This window comes from Glandiceps talaboti, chromosome 12 (genome assembly GCF_964340395.1).
Source record: "Glandiceps talaboti chromosome 12, keGlaTala1.1, whole genome shotgun sequence".
Lineage (NCBI taxonomy): Eukaryota > Metazoa > Hemichordata > Enteropneusta > Spengelidae > Glandiceps > Glandiceps talaboti.
Genome location: NC_135560.1, coordinates 18,322,598 through 18,347,126, shown reverse-complemented (window position 1 = coordinate 18,347,126; position 24,529 = coordinate 18,322,598). Strand labels below are relative to the sequence as shown.

The 24,529-nt window shown below is 33.9% G+C and overlaps 3 protein-coding genes across 3 annotated transcripts in view; 1 reads left to right on the top strand and 2 right to left on the bottom strand.

Moving 5' to 3' along the window:
• Positions 1 to 2,771: 2,771 nt before the first annotated feature.
• Positions 2,772 to 8,737, bottom strand: LOC144443551 (metaxin-1-like). The gene is made up of 7 exons (XM_078133078.1): positions 8,660 to 8,737; positions 7,696 to 7,765; positions 6,882 to 7,051; positions 5,871 to 6,050; positions 5,108 to 5,184; positions 4,145 to 4,302; positions 2,772 to 3,440 (listed from the first exon to the last, which is right to left on the bottom strand). The coding sequence occupies exons 1-7, from the start codon at positions 8,735 to 8,737 to the stop codon at positions 3,151 to 3,153; spliced, it is 1,023 nt and encodes a 340-aa protein (XP_077989204.1). The 3' UTR covers positions 2,772 to 3,150.
• Positions 8,738 to 9,005: 268 nt separating this feature from the next.
• LOC144443046 (ADP-dependent glucokinase-like) lies at positions 9,006 to 12,930 on the top strand. The gene is made up of 6 exons (XM_078132418.1): positions 9,006 to 9,254; positions 9,748 to 9,973; positions 10,312 to 10,377; positions 10,819 to 11,050; positions 11,809 to 11,993; positions 12,352 to 12,930. The coding sequence occupies exons 1-6, from the start codon at positions 9,079 to 9,081 to the stop codon at positions 12,928 to 12,930; spliced, it is 1,464 nt and encodes a 487-aa protein (XP_077988544.1). The 5' UTR covers positions 9,006 to 9,078.
• Positions 12,931 to 15,008: 2,078 nt separating this feature from the next.
• The window catches only part of LOC144443169 (vacuolar protein sorting-associated protein 45-like), an 11,128-nt gene continuing 1,607 nt past the window's right edge, over positions 15,009 to 24,529 (bottom strand). The window contains exons 3-15 of the mRNA XM_078132546.1: positions 24,256 to 24,316; positions 23,882 to 23,961; positions 23,041 to 23,109; positions 22,334 to 22,471; positions 21,783 to 21,893; positions 21,154 to 21,288; positions 20,441 to 20,551; positions 19,778 to 19,945; positions 18,800 to 18,967; positions 18,379 to 18,486; positions 17,985 to 18,106; positions 17,365 to 17,496; positions 15,009 to 16,917 (exon numbers count right to left, since the gene is read on the bottom strand). Of these exons, the coding sequence (XP_077988672.1) occupies positions 16,821 to 16,917; positions 17,365 to 17,496; positions 17,985 to 18,106; positions 18,379 to 18,486; positions 18,800 to 18,967; positions 19,778 to 19,945; positions 20,441 to 20,551; positions 21,154 to 21,288; positions 21,783 to 21,893; positions 22,334 to 22,471; positions 23,041 to 23,109; positions 23,882 to 23,961; positions 24,256 to 24,316 (1,500 nt within the window). The 3' untranslated portion in view covers positions 15,009 to 16,820. The remainder of the gene's footprint in view (positions 16,918 to 17,364; positions 17,497 to 17,984; positions 18,107 to 18,378; positions 18,487 to 18,799; positions 18,968 to 19,777; positions 19,946 to 20,440; positions 20,552 to 21,153; positions 21,289 to 21,782; positions 21,894 to 22,333; positions 22,472 to 23,040; positions 23,110 to 23,881; positions 23,962 to 24,255; positions 24,317 to 24,529) is intronic.

The window sequence follows — 24,529 nt, the reverse complement described above, 5'->3', positions numbered from 1 at the left end:
AACACGTCTACAAAATTTTTTTAGAAAATGGTGATACACACACACACACACACACACAGAGACAGACTTTTCAACCTAATACAAAACCTTCCTTACGAAAGGTAAAAAGGAAAGGAACTCCTAAATCAGTGTCCTGTTGAATGCCCTGTAATAGCTTTAGGCCTAAAATGTAATTTTTAGTCAATAGAGAAAGAGCTAAAGTTTTAATTCGACATTGAATATGTCCAGCCAACCCGTTATTTTAGTGCATGTGTGAATTTAAAAAAAAATAAAATCTCAAACAATTTGGCATTTTGAAATTTAAATGATCTAAAAGCTTATTGTCCCCATTTTCAAGATAGGTCAATATGACCAAGACCAGATATTGATCATTTAATATAGTGTTATATGAGATATGTTCAAATAGTTTCATTCACTGTGTAGAATTCTCAACAAAACTTAATTTCATTAGTCAACAGTGCAACAAAATATCACAGTCTTCCAATATTTCGACGACTAACAGCCATCTTTATCTGGGAATGAGGCAATGGGTATTTTTACAACAATGCCTCATTCCCAGATGATGATGGCTGTTATGTTAGTTGTCGAAATATTGGAGTGTTACATGAGAATATTGTATTGTGTGCTTGAATTCAGAAGTGTGCAGATGTTGCTGTGTAAACCTGTTCCCTCTAAGCTACTTTGAGGTTGTGTAAACTTTAATAGAAGAGAAGAATGCAGACAATGGCTAACCTGTGGCGTAGTTCTGCAAAATGGGGCTTACACTAGTACTTGCCTTTTGAAGTAATTTTCAACACTTTTACGGTGGCAGCTTTTACCCGGCAAAAGATGTCTGACATTAGCATGACTGAATCCAAGTCAGTTATGGCCGCAGTTATGTTTCTGACTTTTATATCTTTATTTGTCACTTTGCCATAATTTTCACATGCAAATATTAAAACTGAAACATACACATCGTAATAATGTGTAAAACATCTGAATTCATTGTGATAGTAGATGATATACATGTAATTGCATTATTTGTGCCAAATTAGCCTTCAGCAGAAACACTGGTGTGAAGACTAAATCCTTAACTTACGAGTATGGGTATACAACACTTAGAAATATGCAAACATTTGTTATGTTTTCAGAGCGAATAATGAGTAAAGTGTTACAGGAAAAGGGAAATGAAATAAAACAACAGAAAAAAAGTTTTATTCAATCAAAATTCCACATTGCATGTTAAAAAACCCTGATGTGTAAAACTGAAATTAAAAAAAATTGCTTCCACACAAGTACATGAATAAGTATATTCAAAGATTTATTTGAATTCTTATATTGTTTACAACTCACACATATACATACACAATATTGTTGGAAGTTTTCTGAGTGTCCATATACTGTAACAATAGTTTACAGTTGACTACAATGGGTGCATATTTCCTTGCATAAGTATTTAACTGGCAGTAATATTACAAACATCAACGTCGTGACTTTGTGACAAAACACATATATACATCCTACAATTAAAATCTATCTACCTGCAACATGTTATTGCCACAGTTTTTGTTTTAGCAGATAGAGAGCAGCAGAATAGGCCTTTCCAAAATTTGCCATGGTGGCACTCTACTTCCTGTCTGTGTGTACCTTGGGGGTATACATGGTATTGGTTACTTGGTTAATCATAGAGCACTGCTGCTTTCCTCAATGTCTGAACAATATGAAAAACATCTCTGATTTACACTGAGCTACCTCAGACCACTGTAGCAAATATATAAAGGTCTGACATTGTACCTACCCAAACTAGTGAAGTGGGTGTGTAAACTATTCAAGGAATAAAACACATATGCGCTGTTCTTGTGTTGAACCTCACTGTTGCCCTGAATGTGGTTAAAGTAGATATTTATTTCTCTATCTCATAGACAGGAAGTAGATAATCTGTTTGAAACTAAAGGTATGATGTAAATATTTGGTTTGGGTAGATGCATCTGAAACTTGTTCTCAGAGCAGTCTGTGTACAAAATGGTTTCCTGTCTCAGCAAATGCAGAAAGTTTCTCAATACAAGCAGACTCTCTATAATCAACTATTCCCACTGTGATCAGCTGCTATCTATATGCCAAAACAACAACTGTGGCAATAATATGTTGCAGGAAGGTAGAGTAGGATTGTAGTTCCAAGACAAATACTAGTGAGCATTGAGTCTTTTTTAAGAAATTGTTTGAATCAAAATGATATTGCCACTGGTGCACTGTACAACATTTTACCCACAACTCTCTCTGATTTGTAGTGTTAGACATCATTTCCTTGAAGTCAGACAAATCTCACCAGTGTATAGGGTTTTCTAAAAACATTTTTTCCATTTGGCAAGCGTAGAATTGCCACTGATGAGTTTCCGAATACCCATTTTCATCGGTTCTGGTATCAGTGATTTATTGTAGAAGGAGTAGCAATTTTAGGAATTTGTCAGCAGATTTTCTTAAAAGACATGCAGAATATTTGCGACCAAACTAAGGAAAATATATGCACCTGTTATGTCTTTGCCAAAGATATAGATTTATTTGAATAGGTATGACAAAAGAAATTTACATACTAAAACTCATCATACACACTGACTACCCAAGTTATTGACACTTTGACAGTGAAAAGTGTTTTATTCACAGCACATGCTTAATTTAGTTGTTAGTTCATTTTTATCCAAAATTTAGAACTTTATTTTTGATTCCTAAGCGTTCTTTTGCTACATATTAATTAAACTTAATTACTATGCTTAAAATGTTGAAAAGTATGGATTATTGAAAAAGTTATAAAATAAGGAACCTCCAAGCATACCAATCAGAGAGAGTTGTGGGTAAGATATTGTACAGTGTGGTGTGTGATTTAGGTAAAAAAAATATGACTTTTGGTCAAAAATCTCCAAAATCACTCAGCAGATCAGTCTGAAATTTCGTTGGAACGTTCTTAGAGGTGTTTGGATTAAGAATTGTCCATGACATGATGATCCCATCAGTGATATGCAAATTAGGTATGGTTTGAAAATGTGTCTTTTTGGTCAAAAATGTTTAATTCCAAAAGAAACACAGCGACACACACTCTGACACTGTACATGTACATAGTGACACACACTGAGTAAGTATTGATCTCTTCCCATAAGTATTCACTTGTTTCTATGGTTATTGGTGGGCATCTTCATCGTCAACATCATCATCATCTTCAAATTCAAATGTTTCTAGTTGAGGTGGTCTTGAGTCACCAAAATTGTCATCATCTGAGGAAACTTCAATCTGAACTAGTCCACTGAGCAGTGCATATGCTACCATGGCAACCATGGCAAATCCAACTGATAATATTTGGTTCCTTCGTTTGTGTGGATCATCAAATGGATCAGATGGTTTTTCTTCAGGTTTTGGTTTTGGACTTTCGGCTATAAAATCAAAATTAAAAAGGTTAATCTTATAGTTATCTGTATCAAATTATCAAAACACTTCAAGAAATATGGTTAATAGTTATTGAACAGTGCAATCTTGGAGACCAATTTATTTGAAAATCAAAGTGCTTTGAATCCCCTAAAACTTTACCATATGAAAGCTTATTTTTTGTTTATGAAATAAAGAGAAATTTGAAAAACCATTTTTCTTTTCACACACTCTTAATTGAAACTAGTTTATTTGAAGTCATGTTTTGTCTGTGTTTTACAAATGTTTTACTTGTATTATTTCATATTTTACTGTGTATGTTACTGTGTTTGTTTTAAGTTTATTGCTCCTTGAGTCAATCTGTCTTTATATCTGTTTGTAGCAGGCATTTAAATCTACTCAATAAATTATTATCTTATCTTATCTTATCTTGTTTTCAGGGAAATAGTCAACTCTTTACTTTTATATTGAGTTAACACTATATTCAGCAGCCATATTGGATTTGGTGGCCATATTTGATTCTAAATGGGTTAATTTTGATAACATTTTGACCTCTATTTAAAAAATATAGAGGGTACAGTCTGATTTTTAAATTTTTTATTTTACTGAGAATGGATTTGAGTTGTCTTGAACAAAGTGACAACAAAAGTCTATATCCTTTCTTTCCGAGGCACATATTATATCACAAAAACTCGTACAATAGCATAATTTATGGTATAAAAATAATGCAAGAATATAAATATAACCTTACCTTCAGGATCTGGGGGAAAATATATTTGTAAAATTCTGTTACAAAATGAACATAAATTTTGGCAGCCCTTCAAGTGAACTTGTAGTCTGCTATTCGGGAAAGGTATTTTATAAAGTGGTGCTATGTAACCAAAGATGTAGGCATCTACAGATGTAGGTCTGCAAAATATGAATAACAATTCACTTGAATTATTGCATAGAGAACAGGTTTGTTGAATATTTCAGTCAAGATTAGTCTGGATGCCAACTGTGGTTTCTAACCACAGTCTGGTCAAAGTCTCTCAATCAGCACAGAAAGTGTTCATTCAATCAGTGAACCCCAGCTGCTATAGTGATGTAAACAACTGTATAAGTAGCATCCTGAGCTGACAAATATACCATATTTGGACATTACATAACTGCCCCAATAAACACTAACTTTATGAGGGACTGTGTTATTGGTTAGAATTGTGTCATTATGTTAATGACTGTGTGGGTGGCTGTGGATGAATTTTAAAAAACATCTCATGCATCTCAGGACTTCTAGAGTAACGATTTTGACTAGACTGTGAGTGAAGGTATAAATCGTAACAATACTGTACAGGAAGAACAAGACTGTTTCAAGATATACTAGGATATCTTGGTAGTACAGCTTATTACAGACCCTCCTAAAATAGGACCCTTCTGTTGTACATCTTAGTCTGTAAGACTTATTTCTGGGCCAATTGAGCATCAAAAGATCTCTGTACAAAAATCTACTATACCCTCTTCTGGTTAAATCCACATAAAAGATAACGGCTACAACATGTTTCATCTATGTGCCGCATGCTTGTTCTTTGTGCAATATGTTTTTTTTTCCTTTGTGTCATATGTGCTTTTTTTCTATGTGCAATATATCTTTACCTGAAACAAAATAGTAATGTTGTACTTGTAGGACACAATATGAACAATAATGTATTCAAAAATCATAGAAACAATAACTTACGTATCTCCATAAAAATAGTCTTTGTCTCCTAGTTTAGCTGACAGTAAATTCAAACACTCTTTTGCATCTTTGTATATCTGTTAAATAATACAAAACAAAAAATAAATGTGGGATTTATAAAATACTGCAAATACATTGTTTATCCAGTATTATTTCAATATTAGTGTAATTTCATTTCCTTTGTGTTCGCTTAAATCTTATAATCTTGATGTTTTGAAGCAACACCTATACTGTACAATATTGTATTATATTGTATTGTATTTTACTGCCCTGCTGCATTGTATGAAAACTATCTGCTTACAAAAACATTTCATTTCTTCTAGTATTGTATTGTATAGTATTGTATCATATTGTATTGTATAACAAGTCATCTTCTTACTACACCTGCCATTTCTTTGTGTATTGTAGTATATTACATAGTATTGTATTTGTGTTGTACTGTATTACATAGTATTGTATTTGTGTTCTGCTATGTTGTATTGTACTGTATTACATAGTATTGTATTTGTATTGTATTGTACTGTAGTACATAGTACTGTATTTGTGTTGTACTGTATTAGTTTGTTTTTGTATTGTACTGTAGTACATAGTATTGTATTTGTATTGTACTGTAGTACATAGTATTGTATTTGTATTGTACTGTAGTACATAGTATTGTATTTGTATTGTACTGTAGTACATAGTATTGTATTTGTATTGTACTGACGTACATAGTATTCTATTTCTGTTGTACTGTTTCATTTTAAAACACCTATCTACTTACTAAACCTTCCATTTCTTCTTCCTCTATATGTTTTCCTCCTCTTGAACTCTCCAGCCTTGTTACAGCCTTTTTATGAAGTTGTCCAGGTATAAAGAAACTGAACGGGAATGACATTGCCTTAGCATACCATGTACGTGTGAATTCCACATAGTTTCTGGAGTCTACCCAAAAAGTATGTAACTAGTGATAAAAATACATGTATGGGATTATAAATACTTTTATATTTATAAACATAAAGATAATCTTTGTGAAATGTTGGACTATCAATAACATAGACGTTATGAATGGAATGATTCACACATCTATTATAATGATGACATAAAAAATCTGGACACTCGGTTACCAATTTATAAGGGCTTGAAATTAATGTTTTTCTATGGTAATCCAAGTGCTACCAATTTCAGAAATTGGTGGCCCAAGGATGGTGACCAATAGTCCTATATTCCTGAAGTGAAAACAGAGTTACTCTATTGGAAATATAATGTGTGTTGTTAAAATATTGTTGTGTCCATAAATCTTCTATCGTTTAAATTTTTGCATAATCAGTGATAGTCTGAGTGGGCTACCAGCTGCAATTATGGTAGCCCCATGACAAGAATTGGTAGTCTGTGGACACGGGACTATTGTTAATTTCGAGCCCTGTTTACCAAGATATATAGCTAGGTCGACATACAGAGAATTCAGTTGGTAGTGCACAAGACACTAAAGACACTCTGAATGAAATGAATATATAAAAACAAGAACATGTAAGAAAGTTGCAATCATGATAAACGAGTAAAGTAATTGATAAAATGAGAAGTATGGAGGATTTGAAAAAAGCCAACTGAGTGACGACTACTGAAACTACTGAGGCAACCTACATGGCTACAGATATGGGATAACCAAATCGGGTTGTGCAGGTATTTTTGTAGAAGTGTATCAATATACAGAAGTTGAACAAATCTGATTCAAAAGAAGTACTTAAAATTGAATATATAAATGGTTATCAAGATATAATGGTTATTTTCTTACCAAAGCAGGTAGTAGTCTTTCTTCTAACAATGAAGCATATGCTAAGGTTGAGATGTGTTCTTTCTTTGGTACATCTTGATCAGGATTGCAATGGCTCTCGTTTAGGAACTTAATAATATTTTTAGGTTCATGGAGTACTTTACCATCACTTCTGAAAACTGGTAATTCACCTACACAACATGGGAATAGAAATGAATGTTACAAGAATGGAGATATAGTGCAAAATGTAGTATGAAAATGTGCTTAAGCATATTGAAATATAAAATTCACTAATAACAAGTTACAACTGCCGACATCAGACCATGGACAAATGGAGCCTGTTACAAAGAGGGAAAGTGAACAAATGAAGTGGGTTGATAACTTCACATGTTGGACCAGCAGATAGATGTATTACACACCATGCTTTGATAAGAACAGTTTTATGGCCTCTTTACATGTACATGAAATGCCAGGGGAACTGGAAATTTGTTGTGAACATGAACTACTATGTAGAAAGGCCATAAAACTGTTCTTATGAAATGATGGAATGAAGTACGAGTCTATGTACTTCCAACATGCTGTGCAAAGTGTTAATAATCCAATTCATTTGTTTACTTTCCCTGTTTGTAACAGGATCCATTCATCCACGGTATGATGTCAGCAGTTGTAGTGTATAACATGCGGTTTACATATTCAGTATTTCAAGGCAATCAGTCTGATACAATAAAAAGTCATTACACTAAATCGGGATGTATCATCTGTGTTTTGCTGTAAATAGTATAATACGATCAAATAAATGATATAATACTAATCTTTGCATAGAGGCTATACCTACCTGTTTGTGACCACCATGGATTATTAGTTCTTTTCATCTTGATAGGAGCACCAGCAAATTTGGCATATGTCTGTAAGAAAGAATACATTATTTGAGTAATGTGGCTATAGGTGGTAACGCTAACAGCAATGACAATCTGTGTTTCTGCGAAATCAAAATTTGGTTAAATGAATAAATGATTTCTCAACTGGTGAAAGAGAGATAGATAGACAGATAGATAATATAGACAGACAGACAGACAGACAGACAGACAGACAGACAGACAGACAGATAGATAGATAGATAGATAGATAGATAGATAGATAGATAGATAGATTTTTGTATGTGTATCTGTAATGTTCATTCGTGCTTTTGGGTAAATAAATACTATATACTAAATATACTAAATAGATAGATAAGGTGAAGGTATGCTAATTTCGAGTGACAACTGTCAGAATCGAGTTACGGACCCACGACGCCCTGCAAGCAGGACTTGACTGTTGCATGCATGCACAGGCACTCAAATCAATGTGTAGAAAAAAAATATGTATTGTATGTAATATTTACATACATATTTTTTGTTTTAAGTCATACACATTGATTCGAGTGCATATGCATGCATGCATGATGTAACTTATTGTGAATGTTACTGCACTTCCTGTATATGGATAAATTATACTAGTATACCCGACCCGACATGGTTCTAGTGATCAGTTTTGAGGATTTTCTCAATTATGCCCACTGTCCCCCCATCATGCAGAAAGCAAAACACGAGACAACAATACAGGGTAATGTGTATTACAAACACTGCACTGATACAGCAGACGACATTTTGGGCCATGTGGGACATTAACTGCATGATGATTGCTGTCACTTGAACATTCGGCAACCACACCTAGCTATTCACGATCAAATCGATAATCTTTGGGATATCGATGACCTTGATCGACCTTAACTGTAGGACATAATTAACATTATAACTCACCATCACAATCAGACAATTGGTGTCAACTGAGGGCAAACCCCAGTCACCTTTCCAACAGTCCATCTCCATCGTCGCCATTTTGAATACTGATCAGCTGGTAGCCTTTTTACTAGAGGTAAACTGAAATTATTCCGCGTACACTTATTCCAAAACCTTTCAACTGTTAATTTGTTGATAAATACAAATTGATGTACATAAATTGAATCATTCAAATACATAACATTGTTTCTCTAAACTAAATTCGAAAAGTTATCATAATTTTTTTAGAACTATTTTGTGTACTTCAAATATGTGGATGACTATCTTGTTTATTTTTGGTGTTGCAGGACACTTGCCGTCTTTTGAGGTCACCGTACGGTACGGTACACAGTTAGGTATTGTACGTTGAACGATTGTGGTATTTCAGACAGTGATGCATAATGGCCAACAATTTATTAACATATGGGATATTTATTGTAGCAGCTGCATACTTGTATAGCCGATATTCGACAACTAGACCTTGGCACGGAGCGAGCTCCCCCGAAGAGGCTACAGCCAATGGCTTTGCAACACTTGTTACACAACCTTCAAATCATGTATATAAAGTGGCTGTAGGGTGAGTTGAACGGATGGTGGTAATCTCGAAAACATATTTTGTTAATTATGAATCGTTATCAGTTTGTAGATTGTGATATAAATCTTAATCCTACATGCACATTAACAATACAGGTGTAATTATGACGAGAATTATGAGTACTACCAATTATATCTGATCATTTCTGTATGACTGCATCATCTTGGGGTGGGGAGGGGGCCCGGTGGTTGTTACTATGTTGGTCACAACATATGGTATGTAAATGAAGTACATGTAAAATATATTCATGTTATGCAAAACTTGGGTGATTTTATTACTGTAAAAGATAAATCTTTAATGTAGTCAGGATAAACTATTTGTCTATATACTGCATCTTATTTCAAGTGACAGTTTGACAGCACTAATACCTATGGTCGAAATTTCACTTTCACATATTTATATTCAGTGTATCCTCATATCCTAGGAGGGTAATAGCATACTAATAATGCTTCTTTTCTTTTTTTAAATCTCCCAGCGTCAATGGGAATGTTGATCTGATAGTGTCAGCCACAGAGTTACTGAAAGCTTTGCAAGTTGAACCCAGAAAAGGGACAGATCATGAAACGCTTAAATCACTCCAAGATCTCGGGGAGACATTTGCATTCTACTTTGAGAAAGGAGCTGCAGCAGAAAGGTTCTTTGCAGACAAAGAAGTGTTTCTGAAAGTGATTGAAGCTGCAAATAATCTGACAGCAAAACAGGTCAGAATGCCAATTTTTAGGAATACCAAATATACTGATACAAGTAGTTAATTGGAAAGTGCTAATGTGTTGAGAATTATAGATGTATTTAATATGTACTTATGGCATAGAATAAAAGTGCACCAGGAGCAATGCATTGTACGGAGTACTTTAAATTTTACTATGGTGTTACATTGTACTGATATTGCTACATTTGAAATGTCTTACTATTGGGTTACATTCAACATGTCACTGTATTACTTACAGTTTAAATACTGACATCATTGTCTGTAGTTATAACATTCCAAATCATCTCATAACGGGATAATGACTCAGTGCAATTTTGATCATATTTTCAGTATTATGTTGGTGGAAATGCTGCCTTGGCTGGTCAGAAGATTGCAAGTATTATACCAGATTGTCAGGTAATGACTGTACACTACTTTGATTCATGTGGATTTCATTGTCATAATCACTACTTTGACAATCGAGGTCTTTACTACGATAGACACAAACTAAAACTATTTTTGCGAAATGCTAATATAAGTTTAGTTTGTGTTGATCATAGTAAACAGAGAGTAGTATTTCCATTTATCTACATTATTGTAGCACACAGTCAGCTGCACAGAAGACTAGAATGTCATGTAGTTTGCCATTCAAATCAGAAATAAAAGACATGCACACTGACTTGCAGAATAATAACTGAACTTGTAGCAGGTTTTCGCCTACATTATATTTACTTGTATTTTATCATCAAGTTAATTTATATACGTGTTCCATGTAATTTTCTCTCCTCCATAAAAGTTTGATTGTCAAGTGTATATTTTTAATCCATATATCTGAATGAATCTGTTGTTTATACTTAGGTTCTATTCATTGGACCTGTTGGACCCAAATTAAAGATTTTGCTCCATGATAAAATCAATGTTCCTTCAACCAGTATGAAAGACAAAGATGAAGTCCACTTGATAATGGAGTATGCCAAAGGAGAATCCTGGGGTGGTGTCACATCACCTATTGCAACACGGTTTATCATATCTAATGATGAGGCTAATGGTAGAATGGAAAAATTAGAAATACTTGCAGAAAACATTCAAGGTAATTATTATCATGTCTGCAAAGTTAGCTGATAATATCAAAGTAACAATCACAATATCTGCAAAACTGACAGAAACCAACCAATGGTATGACAATATGAGCAATGAAAGTATGAGCAAAGATACATTCATGTAAAATAAGACCTTCTGCATGGCAATACATAGTTTTGTAGTAAGACATCAGATCTGCACTCAGAAGGTTACCAAACAAAAGGCAAAGGATGACAGTATCTCTGTTCATAGTTCCTGTGGAGTGCAAGCCATACAGTTACTTTTAAAATAGAACTGCCCAAGGGTCTAGCAGCTAGACTAGGTGATAGATGTTATATCTGTCTGTATATTTACATGTATATCTTGCCTAACTAATTCTTATTATTAGATCTCCCAATCCCAATCCAATGTAGAACTGTTTGATCATTTTGCCTCCCTTTTCTTGCTTGCATTGTCTTCTTTGTTACATGTTCACATTTTGATCTTGGTTACTGCCCCTACGTCTGACCAATTCTTTTATACTCAGTCTGATATGTATGTTCTAATTTTGCATGTATGCATAACATTTAAAATCTGATGTAGCGGTGGTGACCAAGATGAAAATGTGAACATATAAAACTCATGATGATACAACAAAAATGAAAGTAATAGATCAAAGTGAATAACTAGCCAACCACTACATCAGACTTTAATTAAATTGTCAGAACTCAAAACAATTGTTACTAGTCGTCAGTAAATTCTGTTTCTTTCTGGGTTTTTGTTTTTCAGAATTTAAGGCCGACATGGTTCTCCTCTCTGGTCTACACTTGCTTCCAGGACAAAATGAATCATTTTGGAAAACCAGATTAAAGAGTGTGATTAAGGAGATTGAGAAGATACCAAGACATATTCCAGTTCATCTGGAGTTGGCTAGTTTAGCTGATAAACACTTTATGCAAGAAGTTCTGCAACAGGTAAAAATGGAGTTCTTGTCTTATTAGTCAGCTGCATTGTCAAGTGTTTGGGAGAAGTACAAGTCATATAATCAGTGTTGTAGTAAGGTTCAGGAACCCTGGTAACAGGAGAAATCTCATCTGATATAAGCTATGATTGCTTTACCTTGTATCAGGTCCCCAGATGGGAATATCAATTACACAGGGAAACTGGTAAAACTAAGTTGCATAGATTTCCATACCATAATTTTGGTTCCTGACCAGTTTATTTGTCTGCCTGTTTGTTTGCTAGCAAGATACCTCAAAAAAACAAATTGACTAAAAGTGTGGTTATGTATTATAATCCTTTGACTGTCTTACTCTCATTAATGTTATACAGATTGTACCAGTGGTGAACTCACTTGGTTTAAATGAACAAGAATTATCCTTCATTTCATCGGCTGCTGGTGGACCACACCAAGGAGTGATAGAATCAGACAAAAACTTGCCAGAAATCGGAGTTGTTGGTGACATCATGCATTGGATTCTAGCAAACTATGGCAAAGGAAATTCTAATGGTAGAAAATCAAGACTAACTCGTGTACATTTCCATTCATTATCCTACCATGTCATAGGTCATGTCAAAGGTCAAACTAAAGATACCTGGAGTAATCTGAACTCAGCTGTTGTTGTAGGCACAAAGACAGCATCACAACAAGCCTGTGGAGAGACACAAATCACACCTGAAAAATATGAACTGAAAATACCAGATGCATTTGCGTTGTCTGTTAACTATGCACCATTACGTAGGAGAGTGGTCTTGTATGACCCATCCAATCCACTGACATCATGGCAAAGAGAAAATCTTGAATTTCATTTCAATCCAGTGTTAGTTTGTAAAAAGCCAGGTAACACTGTAGGTTTGGGAGATTCTATATCAGCCATGGGTTTATATTACTCAGAATTCCATGATAAATGATCATATGTGTTTTGCATAGTTTAGTATACACCATTAACATTATGAACCTTCAACACATTGTTTTCTGTACACCAAAGTCAGATATTTTTATTTTCCTTGCATCTTGCCGAATTCTCACCATATAGTGTACAGCTTTGCACTCTTAAATCTGAAACCTTCAATTTTGTTTTGTTTTCTTTATATCAATAAGTTTGTCACTATTTCAGAATTTTTATTCTTGATTTTTCTTACCAAATTCTCACCATATAGTAGTATACAATAGTTTTAAGTTCTCCATCCTGCCATCTACTTAGTTTCTTTGCTTTTGTTCCTAAGCTAACCCATCCTGAATATTAACTCTTTTTTTGCCTAATAAAAGACTGTTCAATAAACATACTCTGAAATGATTTCCCCTGAAAGATGTGCAAATGAAAGTTTATCCCTACTGGTGAAGTGTTTAGAAAAATAAAACTTTCATTGAAAACACACAAATGAAACACATCTTCATCAAACACATAAGCCCCCCCCCCCCCCCCCCCCCCCCAAAAAAAAAAATAAAAAAATATTTTACTTATTCATAAATTTTTGTCCTAAATTTAAACTTACTTAATTTTTTCGGAATGAAAGTTTATTTTTCTAGAATTTTTTTGAAGTGTGACTGCTAAAAGTCTCTCAATTTTGCCCCAGAAATGGAAAAAATTTGGGCTTCAGATCTTTTTTTTTTTCAACTGGTCTAAAAGTAATTCAATTTCATAGAATGTTATATATGCTTACTATTCAATAGTGTGTTTGATTTTTATTTAAACCTACACTAGCTATAACCGGAGTATTTTTTGATCTGACAACCAACAATATATTCACTGAAAATTGTTCAAAGTACCAATAATTACACATTGTACATGTTACAGGTTGATTTTGTCCGTAAGTGGTACAACAACAGGTTGAAATTGTGATCACATTAGGGCATTGATTTCAGAGTGCAAATCCAAAAATCGATTGTTTGGATTTATTATATTGTATCGTATGTACAGCTGTACAAACACATTGTATCCACATGCAATTCAATACTATTCAAGATATACAATATTACAATTAAATCATTAAATCTAACAAAACAGTTTCAAATAATGCTCCAGTTGCAGCTAGTACAGCTTTGAACTTAACATATTTCATCAATCTGTTCATTTTATTTTTATCATAATTTTATGATTTAGAATAGACTATTTGGTTGCCAATGACAGTATGTAATTTTCACCAAACACAACAGAACAGGGTTATACAACACAGCACTATGACAGTAACATGGACACACATTCCGTCATGACATTTTACACATTTTTCTGTAAGAAAATTTTTCAGACTGAGAGAGTCATCAGAAACTAGACCTATGAATACTTGTATTAAGACAGTGTCAAAATATAGAGTAGTAAATATATACTATGGAAATTCAGTTATCAAGTTTGACATGATTTCTTTAGACAGTGTGATACAAAATATCAACTTTATGAATTGTAAATGTATTTACCAGTAATTATAAGAATACTGCTTAGTTACAATTGAGCCATGATATATTAATTATGATTGTAATGACTACTAGAATTATAGAAGGCACTAGAATTATATACTGCACCAGTAATGTTAGATTGTAAGATATGTTATGTCATGTGACCATGGCCTATATCATATTATCACAAATCATTTTCATACAGCTTTCAGTGATCGGTTTAAATAATGTAATGGTATGGACTAGTGATCCATAGCGACCCGAGTTTGCTTAAAGTGTGCACTAGTATTCTCTTTACAAAGGTACGTACGTACGTACGTACGTACGTACAATGACATGCATTTTCATGATGGCATTATGATGTACATTTATACATATGGATATGGCCTCCCATTGCAGTCAGGGATACACATTTCCACATATGGCCACCCATACTGTATCACAACACAATATACATCCGACATAAAATGGTTGCTGACAGTGTATCATATATGAAACACTTTCACATGATCATAATGTTGGTTATTCTCCCTTGTAAAAAAAACATACAAATTTCATGTCACACAATATTTTTCTTTCACAGAACATTTATTGGATGCATCTCAGGAAAATTTCAGTACAATGTATATTTTCCTAGTTATGTGTTGGTACATGCACTTTGTAAATTGTAAACATCTGTTTTTGGAGAGTCTTCTTTGCATACACTGTTTTGCAAGGTAGATATACAGAAATGATTTATTAGTCTTTCAGTCTTCTTCCCCAGGGATTTCCCCACACATCATGCTTACTAATTTGCATAATAATAGATTGTGTCGATTTCATGCAAATGAGTTTCACTTGTTCTGCACAAAAATTCACAAAAATTCAACATGGTGGCTTCCATGCTAAAATGACTGGGGAGAACACTTTATTTGTCATTAGTAAACATTACATTTATGGCTTTACAGACCTGGGTACTAACGTGCGTCAGTTAATGTACCAGTAGTTGAGTACAAAAACAGCTCGAGTCTTTCGTACCTCAGGTAGTCTAGTTCCTATACAGTATCGTTACGATTTATACCTTCACTAACAGTTACCACAGTTGGCATCCAGACTATTCCTCAGGAGACATTCTCAAGAAGTATATTATATACAAATGGAAAGTGAAACTAGAAAGTAATGAGCATGCTGATACTCACTGAGTCACGATTCTCACTCATTGCTTTTTTTTGACAAGAACTTTACCAACTGAGACATAGATGCTATAAAACTGAACAACAAGATGGGATCATGAAGTGGAATGAAATACATTTTAATATGTGACCTAAAAGTCCACTACATAGTCAAATAAATGTTTACATTAATGGTGTATAATTTTTCATAAAATTTGGTTTTATAAACAGGTATAATCTCCAATAGTTTGATTCATTCAGCTACAAATTACTTTGTGACATAAGGAGTCTTCAACTCATAGTGACAGGGCCACTTATGTAACATGTATTTTACTTGGCGGAGTGAAGAAAAAATATTTTTAGGAATATTACAATTACATGTAATATAGATTCTAGTAAATTTCCTATCACTAGAATGCAGACTAGTAATCTATAAGTAATTTTTGAGTTTTTTCAATCTATTTGTAGTTTTTGTTTAACTAAGCATCATCTCTGAATGATCTCAGGATTCGAAGCTTCCACCAATACCACTGACGACATATACCGATAATACATGTATATATACATGACTATGATACTATAAGACAAATACAATGTAAACATTTACAGAGAATAAAGACATCATACTCCACTACATGCATGGATATACTAATGGTCTGTGACCTATTTTCTAATCTCTCTATACAAGTGGTTTCCCAGAATGCATTGCTAAAATGACGTTCATATGACCTGCGGGAAGTCCTCTATTTGAGTACTTTGCCAACATGCATTGCAATGATAATACCCTTACAACTCTATTACATGTAAACCATTCTCAATTTCCCAGCATACATTGCTACCATTCTCATTTGGTTAATCTGTGTTTCAATTTGTCTCGGTTGTCCAGACAGGTCATTGGGGGTGCCATACTTCAATCTGCCAAGCATGGCGGGTGGAAGTATGGAGCCCCAACAAAAAGAGTCTGGGTAACCAAGACTATATTTCACTAAATTACAAATATTTCCGACTTTCCTAACTCTATATATTATTGATGATATATGTTGCATTCCTTTTTTGTCAAATGATTGCACAGTATATGCCTCAATTTACAAATGGCACCCTCAAGAAGATAACCGAATTTATCTTTGTGATGCAAGAATCCAAATTATTTCTTGGTCTTGCTTTTGTTTCAAGAATTGTTCATGAACTTAAAACACATTACCATATTTGGGCATATGAAATTTATCGTTTAGTTTATTGTTAATTTATGTTGGTGTTCATCGTCTTCTGTTGCTATATGATCTTGAGTCTGGTGCTCTCCGAGACACTGGTGTAATCATTGGGTTCATTGCCATGGAAACCTCTTCCAGAAAACTGATGAAGAGATGAGAACAGATACAGATATAATTATCAATGGGTTATGTACAAGTCAACTTGTTTTCAACTTGTGTAATCTTGACTTATCAACAAATTGTTGTCAATTAACACTCCTAATTATCAAATACTGCAAAGGGAGTGGCAGAGAGACATATGTTGTAGTCAGAAGATGAGCTCGCACTGACTAAAAAATTATCATAACATACTTAAATGAGAGTGTAAGGCCAAAGGTCAACTGCTTGAGGTGAGGTATACCGAAAGATTCATCATTGTGGGTGCTCCATACTGTTGTAAGCGACAGAACAAACAATGTAAAACTTTCAGTCTAGAGGTACAGTTATGGATATCAAACACATAAAATACTTTCAGATCCAAGAATATTATAGCTAATATACACCCCTACACATTCTCTCTCTGCTATAATAAAAGAATGCTATTTTTTACCTTTGACAGTTATGTACCGTGGTTCCTCCTAATACTATCCGTACACCTGGGGTGGATTTATTCAGATTATACACTGCATAGGCTTCTTCATAGGTAGCACCTCCAACTAAAAATACTATAATATCTTGAGGTCTGTGTAACAAAGAATGGAAGTTTACATGTCAATATTGGTAAAGATTTATAACAATACTGAATAGGTCAATAATATATATAACATTCTAATTTCTTTCCAATACTAATAATTTTTCAGTAATTTACTAAAATAGACTCGGGAGACACTCGTAATAACTGGATATTATACATTAGTCCTGATAGAAGCATTTGGATACTTAGACAGTAATTTAAATGAGGGAGGCAGATAACATGGTGGCACTCTCAAGGTTCAAATACCCCTGATAGTGGGTCTAGAATACATTTATACTAAGGTAATGTATATGGAAGACTGTGTACATTGGTTCTTGTATTTATGAATTTCATCAAACTGTTTGTCAAAATAAAACAGCTGTTTTGATGAACAATGCAAGCTTCATTTGCCAGCCAAGTATCATTGATATTCCTACCTTTACAAATGGTAAGATTGAATTTGTCTTTTGAGGTAGAAATTAATAACTAATATTTACCTGTCTCTAAGTTGGCTTGTACCTAAATATGGATAACTTGATTCTTTAAGTTTTCCTTTAATGAGCTGATCCAACGTTTCTTGGAGTAGTGGAGTGTGTTGTGTATAGATGTTTTCAACCCCCTACAGACACAAAACAACAAAACCATCAAGATCAAGCCATGTGTAATAGTAACAAAATGGACTACAGGGATTTAGAAAAGCAATAAAAATTGTGAAAGTGTTTGCTAACAACATGTTGGTTATGTATGTTGGTTATGTATGAAATCAAACCAGCCAAGAAAACAATTATGAGTACCTACAAAATGTCTTAATACAATCAATGTCAGATATACACCCTGGATAAAACTGTCCATGTAATTCAGTAGAAGTAATGTTTTTAAATATATTATTACCTTCAATCCTTTGAAGAATCTCCTAGCTTGAGATATTGGATTCTTTTGTCCAAATAGATCACTAGACCTTGACCTGCTCCCACCATAATCTAACAGTGTTCTTATCATCTGAAAATAAAATATTGGATTTGTTACAGACCAATAAAGTTACATAAGACATGTATAATATTACATGTCTTTGTACAATATTAGCCATTGTATTGTCAGAGATATGGCTGTGCATGAGCAGACAAACAGACAGACAGACAGACAGAACTGATTGCAATAATCCCTGTCTGGAAGGTCTGTGTGTGTGTGTGTGTGTGTGTGTGTGTGTGTGTGTGTGTGTGTGTGTGTGTGTGTGTGTGTGTGTGCGTGTGTGTGTGTGTCTGTCTGTCTGTCTGTCTGTTTGTTGGGGAGGACTAAAACTAAATGCACTCACCCTTCTGTACTTATCATTAACTCCACGTCTCATTAATAATTCTACCAATGCAGCTAAGTCATTATTACTGTGTCTCTCATAATGTAAGGCATATAAAGCTACAAGACGGAATGCATCTAACTCTGTCACTTTCGCACTTCTGTCGGTGTCCAGCAATGTACGAATTTTCTGTCAGAAAGAATAAACACACTTTAAGTTTAAGTTATCATCATACAATATGTACTTCTTATGTTTGACACCCAAAGAACTTGAGAACGTTAATTATAAGTTTCATAAATGGAAAAGAGATTGAAATTATTCAAAAGAATGATCCAATAAGTAATCCATAAATAAAAGTGTTCGCTCAATCAATATGACACCTAGAGACTGCATAATGTCCATTAGTAATACTACCAGTAATTAGTGCTTCCAGACAAAATTACGCTCTTGAAAAGTAGGAAAGAATGCAACTCAAGGAGATAAAAGCGGTTTTGTAAAATATGGGTTTTGATTTTACATCACATACATTATACACACTTGCCAACTCCTACCTTCAAATACAAAACTCATGACTATTTATGTTCTGCTATTATCATATGCATGTCTGCTGACTTCCATGAGTACAATGCATTTCCATGGTAAGGACTTCCACTGAACAATGAATGAGGAACAAGTGTCAACTTGGTGTTTTGCAGAAATTGCTCCTTATGTTTAGGATGCAAAATCATGAAATGAATGTCCAGAATCTGAAGTTAACAAAAATGCCTTTATTTCCTGGTCACAGTGGTGTGAATGCCATTCCTCTCTATGTCATAAATGAGGGTTCACATACTACATGTAGACAGCTGGCAATTGATTCCAATGAGTTGAATTAAGTTCTTGCCATCATAACACAAGATGAATAAAGAAAAGCAGAATCCTTGGACATGTTATTTAGACAATACAAAGGATTTATCCCATGAAGACGAATTTTCAAATTTGGGGACTGAGTATACTTACCTTGAGGGCTTCTGAGTGATCACTCTGACAGGCAAGTTCCTGTTCACATTCTGATACTTCCAGTAAATTCCTGGCACTAACGAGGCGAGATAGTTCTCCTACCACTGTCACATGTTTGGCAACTGTTCCAGACATCTTTTTGAATTGTGGGTAGTTTTCAACAAATGCCTAAAAGAGCCATATAACATATGGGGTTTGTTAAAATCAGAAAATTACAACTTGAAGAACAGAGTTACAATTATGTTTTTATTCAAAATATTTATAATCTATCACAACACTACATATAGTAAGACCTGACAAAACAGAACCCGGAGAAAACCAGAATACTGCACACACAGAACAAACTGTTTAGTCCAATGCATTCTAATATGCAATACATTTATATGTCCTTCTACAGATTGAACACTGTCTACACTGGAACACGGTGGAAACTGAACACAACTAGATATGAGAATTGGATGTTTGATTTCATTATCAAGTTTCTTTGTCAGTTAACTTGTTCAAGTTCAATAAAAACAAATCATACTTATTAACAATCTTTATTCTCCATTCAGTCTCTTTATGTTGGATAATCACTATCTATAATAACATCTACTGAGTATGGAAGCTATACATTCATTCTTTTACGTTTTATTGATGTGTATTCTATAGTGAGAATATTACCTTCATATCTGAAATGGATTCAATTTTCTTGTTACTCTGCGACTTCTTCTGAAAGTCATCCATCAATTCTTTAATGTTTGTACCAATCTCACCAAAGTTGGCATACATGTTCTACAAACAAAACCATGAACAAAATGACAACTTGCAACATATGAAAATATATAATAAGAATTCAAAATGAAATGTCACCAAGCAGGGAGTAGTTTGATTCTGAATTTGAATACTTCTATCCACAATGGTTACAGGGCCAGGTCAGTATTACAAAATAATGACTAACTAACTGATTAGGTCATTTTTACAAAGTACAATTCATATGTTCTCAGCATAATGACATATTTTTATCTTCAAGTTCAAAGCTGTACTAGCTGCAACTGGAATGGGTTTTTTGGGGTTTTTTAAACTATTTTGTTAGATATGACTTGCTTGTAATATTGAATCACCTGTAAGCAAATGTATTTGTTTAACAGTACACATAGCAAGGTGCAGCAAATCCAGTAAAATTGATTTTTGGGTCTGCACCCTAAAATAAGGGCCCAAACTTGAACACGATTTCAACCTGTGAATGTACTACTCATGGAAGAAATCAACCTCGAACTAACTTGTACAATAGTTAATTTTTGGTATTGAACAATTTTCAGAGGGGATCTGATTGAAAATATATGTAAGACTCCAGTTTCTGCTAGTGCAGGTTTAAGATTGCTAGGTATACTTACACTGGCATAAAATTCATCATGTTCAGGTGATAACACCACTTCCTGTAAGTCTCTAGTTATACCCGGAACTGATGATAAATCTATTCTGTTGTTTTTGATCCCAAGTACTTCATGTACCATGGCCTGGTAAGTCCACTGAAATATATCACATAGTACTAAATATTAATTGATCAAATGTACAACATAGTAAATACATGACTTTTAGGAAAGATACAACACAGTATATTCATAAATGCTGACTGCAGATAAAGCACAGTACTGGATTGTGTCTATTATGTACTCAAACACAGCCTTATATTACGAATGAAATGAAGTTCTACATGGAGAACATTAACAGGTACATAGTCACCATGAAAAACTCTACATGGTACCATGAGACCTGCCATAGGTGTCCAAATTTTAGGTTGATTTCAGTACAAGTTTGTATTGAAGATGCCGTCACATTAGATTGACAGTTACTTGAGTTGGTAGAAGTCAGAATTCTGAACGTTGGGATTACTATATCTGAAGAATTTCCAGTTTAAATATTCCTTCAAGTTCATGAAATATTGCAATTCATATATCTTTCTGAAAATCTTTTGCAGGACTCATTCTTTCTTGTTGTTTTCAATACAGATATGAAGTGTTACCTGGTTGAGTAGGGGAGTAGCACAGTCATCTCTCCTATCAAGTATCAGGAGAATTGGCGGTACATCAGTTCTTCTGAAGTCAAACAGCCCTGCATCTTTGGATATTACTTGCTGTAAAAAATGAACCGAAAACATTAGAAGGAACATTATACAAGCCCTTGTCAGAAGACTCACCATCAAATAGACAGTGTATACTATGAAATTAAACATTGGAAGGAACAAGAGTTGTGTACAGAAATGTACAAATGCAAATGAAAATTTCTCCTCAGAGAGTCAAAAAAGTTTGGGAGTGAATCATCACCATTGTCAAGGTATCACAAATTTTCATTTGCAGCTATAAACCCAGAGTCCATAAATATTCATTGTTGGATCTTAAATACATGTGTAACTTTATCAAATTCACACACATATTTCATATTACAGTCCTGTTACATCATGTTAGATTAGTTGGTCTGTGTAATCTACTTTTTTACACAGTTTAATCACTTTGACTTGTAGACATATCTCAAGTGATTTAGTGACTGATAAGAATGAAATGCTGGCAAACTTACCCGGACATTGTCAGCTAATCTTTTGGCCATTTCTGATGAATTCTGGTATCTAATCATTGGACATTTCTTGAGTGACAGTAAAACAGAGGTTAATCCAGCACACACTCTATTCAAAACCATAGGATTCCAATTGACATTCTGTAATACATACAATTGATATTCATCAACTCATTAATAGTATTTATTCATCAACATAGTTTGATTTAAGAACAAAACAGGAGAATCATCTACATATAGTAAAATATTGTAAGACACCCAAGATATGGAAAATGAGGGCTAAACTCTTCGTCATCTATGACAAATGCATGGCTGTACAAGAAAGAATAGCTGAATGATTCTGGTCAAGTCACACTTCTGGTGACAATGTTGAATAGCACCCCTAGTGGCCAGTGTCTTTTATTTTTTACAAGGATTGGAATATGATATATTATCTGATTATGACATCTAAGTGTTGATGAATACATTTTATTTAAATGTAGGATTACAAATATACTATAAGCATTCAATTTCAGCTCAGGGAAGAGGCATTTATCTATGCCATTGTACGGTGGTCAAGAGAGGGCGCTGTTTATAAGCAGAGTGTAACACTAGTTTACATTGTAAGTACTACTTGCTATAAACTTCACTGAACAAATAAATGGTTTCAAAATTCATGAGAAGCTAGTAAATTGATTTACAAACATTTGGACAAGATTATGTCTTCTTACCTGACAACAACCAACCAGATTAAAGGAAAATACATGGGGACTAACAGCAACATAATCACCATAAAATTCCTGAAAAATACGACAATTTTGATAATGATTAAATTTGGGTAAACATAGATGATGGTAATAGGAATACTAATTGTGATTTAATATTTAGAATGCATGTAGTTCTCTCACAACACAAAAATTAAAAATTCAACTCTTCCTTCAGACGACAGAGTAAAGTATTCATTCTGATTATAGTACAACAATACTTGACAAACATATACTAATCATCAGAAGATTGAAAATAATGGTTCACAGTCAAGTTATCAGTGTCATAGACATGTTTTAGTAAGTTAATGTGGAGACAATACATGTACACACAGAACTTGAAGCAGAATCATTCCAGGGTCTATAAGTATATGATGAACTAGTGAATTATCACGAAAAGTTTAATTGTTTTACATTTAGTTGTGGTTTTTCGTCATACTACCGATAGTTCTTATGTGACTTACTACTAGTATTCTATTAGTTGCTGTTAGTTGGGATGTACTGAAAATAACTGTGAACACTGAAATACTTTAAGTTCATTGGAGCGCTGTCGAAGTTCAGACTTTACCAGACACTGTGTCATTCTTGAGCCACCTTTATAAGACTGTTTTAAACAATAAACTGATCAGTAATATCCCTGTCAAAATTTTAGATTTCATTGTTGCCATCAATAAATGCCTTAGGTTGTAAGATACGCCATGTTGAGGTACCCTCATGCATTGGCCTTCCCCTCTCACAGAAGACCAATGAGGGTAGAATGGCAGGATGTATCTTACAGGCTATAAATGTCTTTGATAACTTGATTTACCTGGACTTCTCTCACCACTTCCTGGTCGTCAGCCTCTGCTAAAACTTTAACATCACTTTTACTTACAACATTGCTGAAGTCTGAAGCAGAATTCAAAGAAAATATTCCTATAGCAGTGAAATCTGAGACAATAACTGAACACACCAGTAGAATTTACATTTCAGTATCTTACATTTATTGAAAGAGCTAATATTAATTTTACAGGTATAGTAATACACGTGATATCAATTGATTATACAACAACAAAGAAAATTCAGACATACATTTGCAATACTTGACAATAACATAGTTGGTGGTTGTGTTGGTCAAGATTCATTTTGTCTTTACTATTACAACTGGAATAATCAAAGGAACATTTGATTGGACATACTTACAGATGAAATATAAGTTATATTTCGGTGCTTTTAGTTCATGACAGAGCAGTTCTATGTTTTCCTGTAAATAAACATATGTTGAGACACAATGTAAACAACATGCAGCATAGTACACTAATGAAATGAATGTATTTACTGTGTAATTTCAGCAAACCTTTCCATAAATTCACACTTGCTTTCAAGATTGAAAACACGTTGGTTGAGCAGTTGCTATGTTTATGGTACTGCTTACTTGGGATTTCAGTGCCTTGAACATTTCCTCTTTGGTCATAAA

Coding starts and splice junctions, on each gene's coding strand:
- LOC144443551 (XM_078133078.1), bottom strand. CDS start 8,737: ATGGCGACGATGGAGATGGACTGTTGGAAAGGTGACTGGGGTTTGCCC. Junction 6,051..6,881: donor AAAGACTACTACCTGCTTTG/GTAAGAAAATAA, acceptor TTTTATCACTAG/TTACATACTTTTTGGGTAGA. Junction 3,441..4,144: donor TTTTCCCCCAGATCCTGAAG/GTAAGGTTATAT, acceptor AATTTGATACAG/ATAACTATAAGATTAACCTT.
- LOC144443046 (XM_078132418.1), top strand. CDS start 9,079: ATGGCCAACAATTTATTAACATATGGGATATTTATTGTAGCAGCTGCA. Junction 9,255..9,747: donor GTATATAAAGTGGCTGTAGG/GTGAGTTGAACG, acceptor TAAATCTCCCAG/CGTCAATGGGAATGTTGATC. Junction 11,994..12,351: donor TGCAAGAAGTTCTGCAACAG/GTAAAAATGGAG, acceptor AATGTTATACAG/ATTGTACCAGTGGTGAACTC.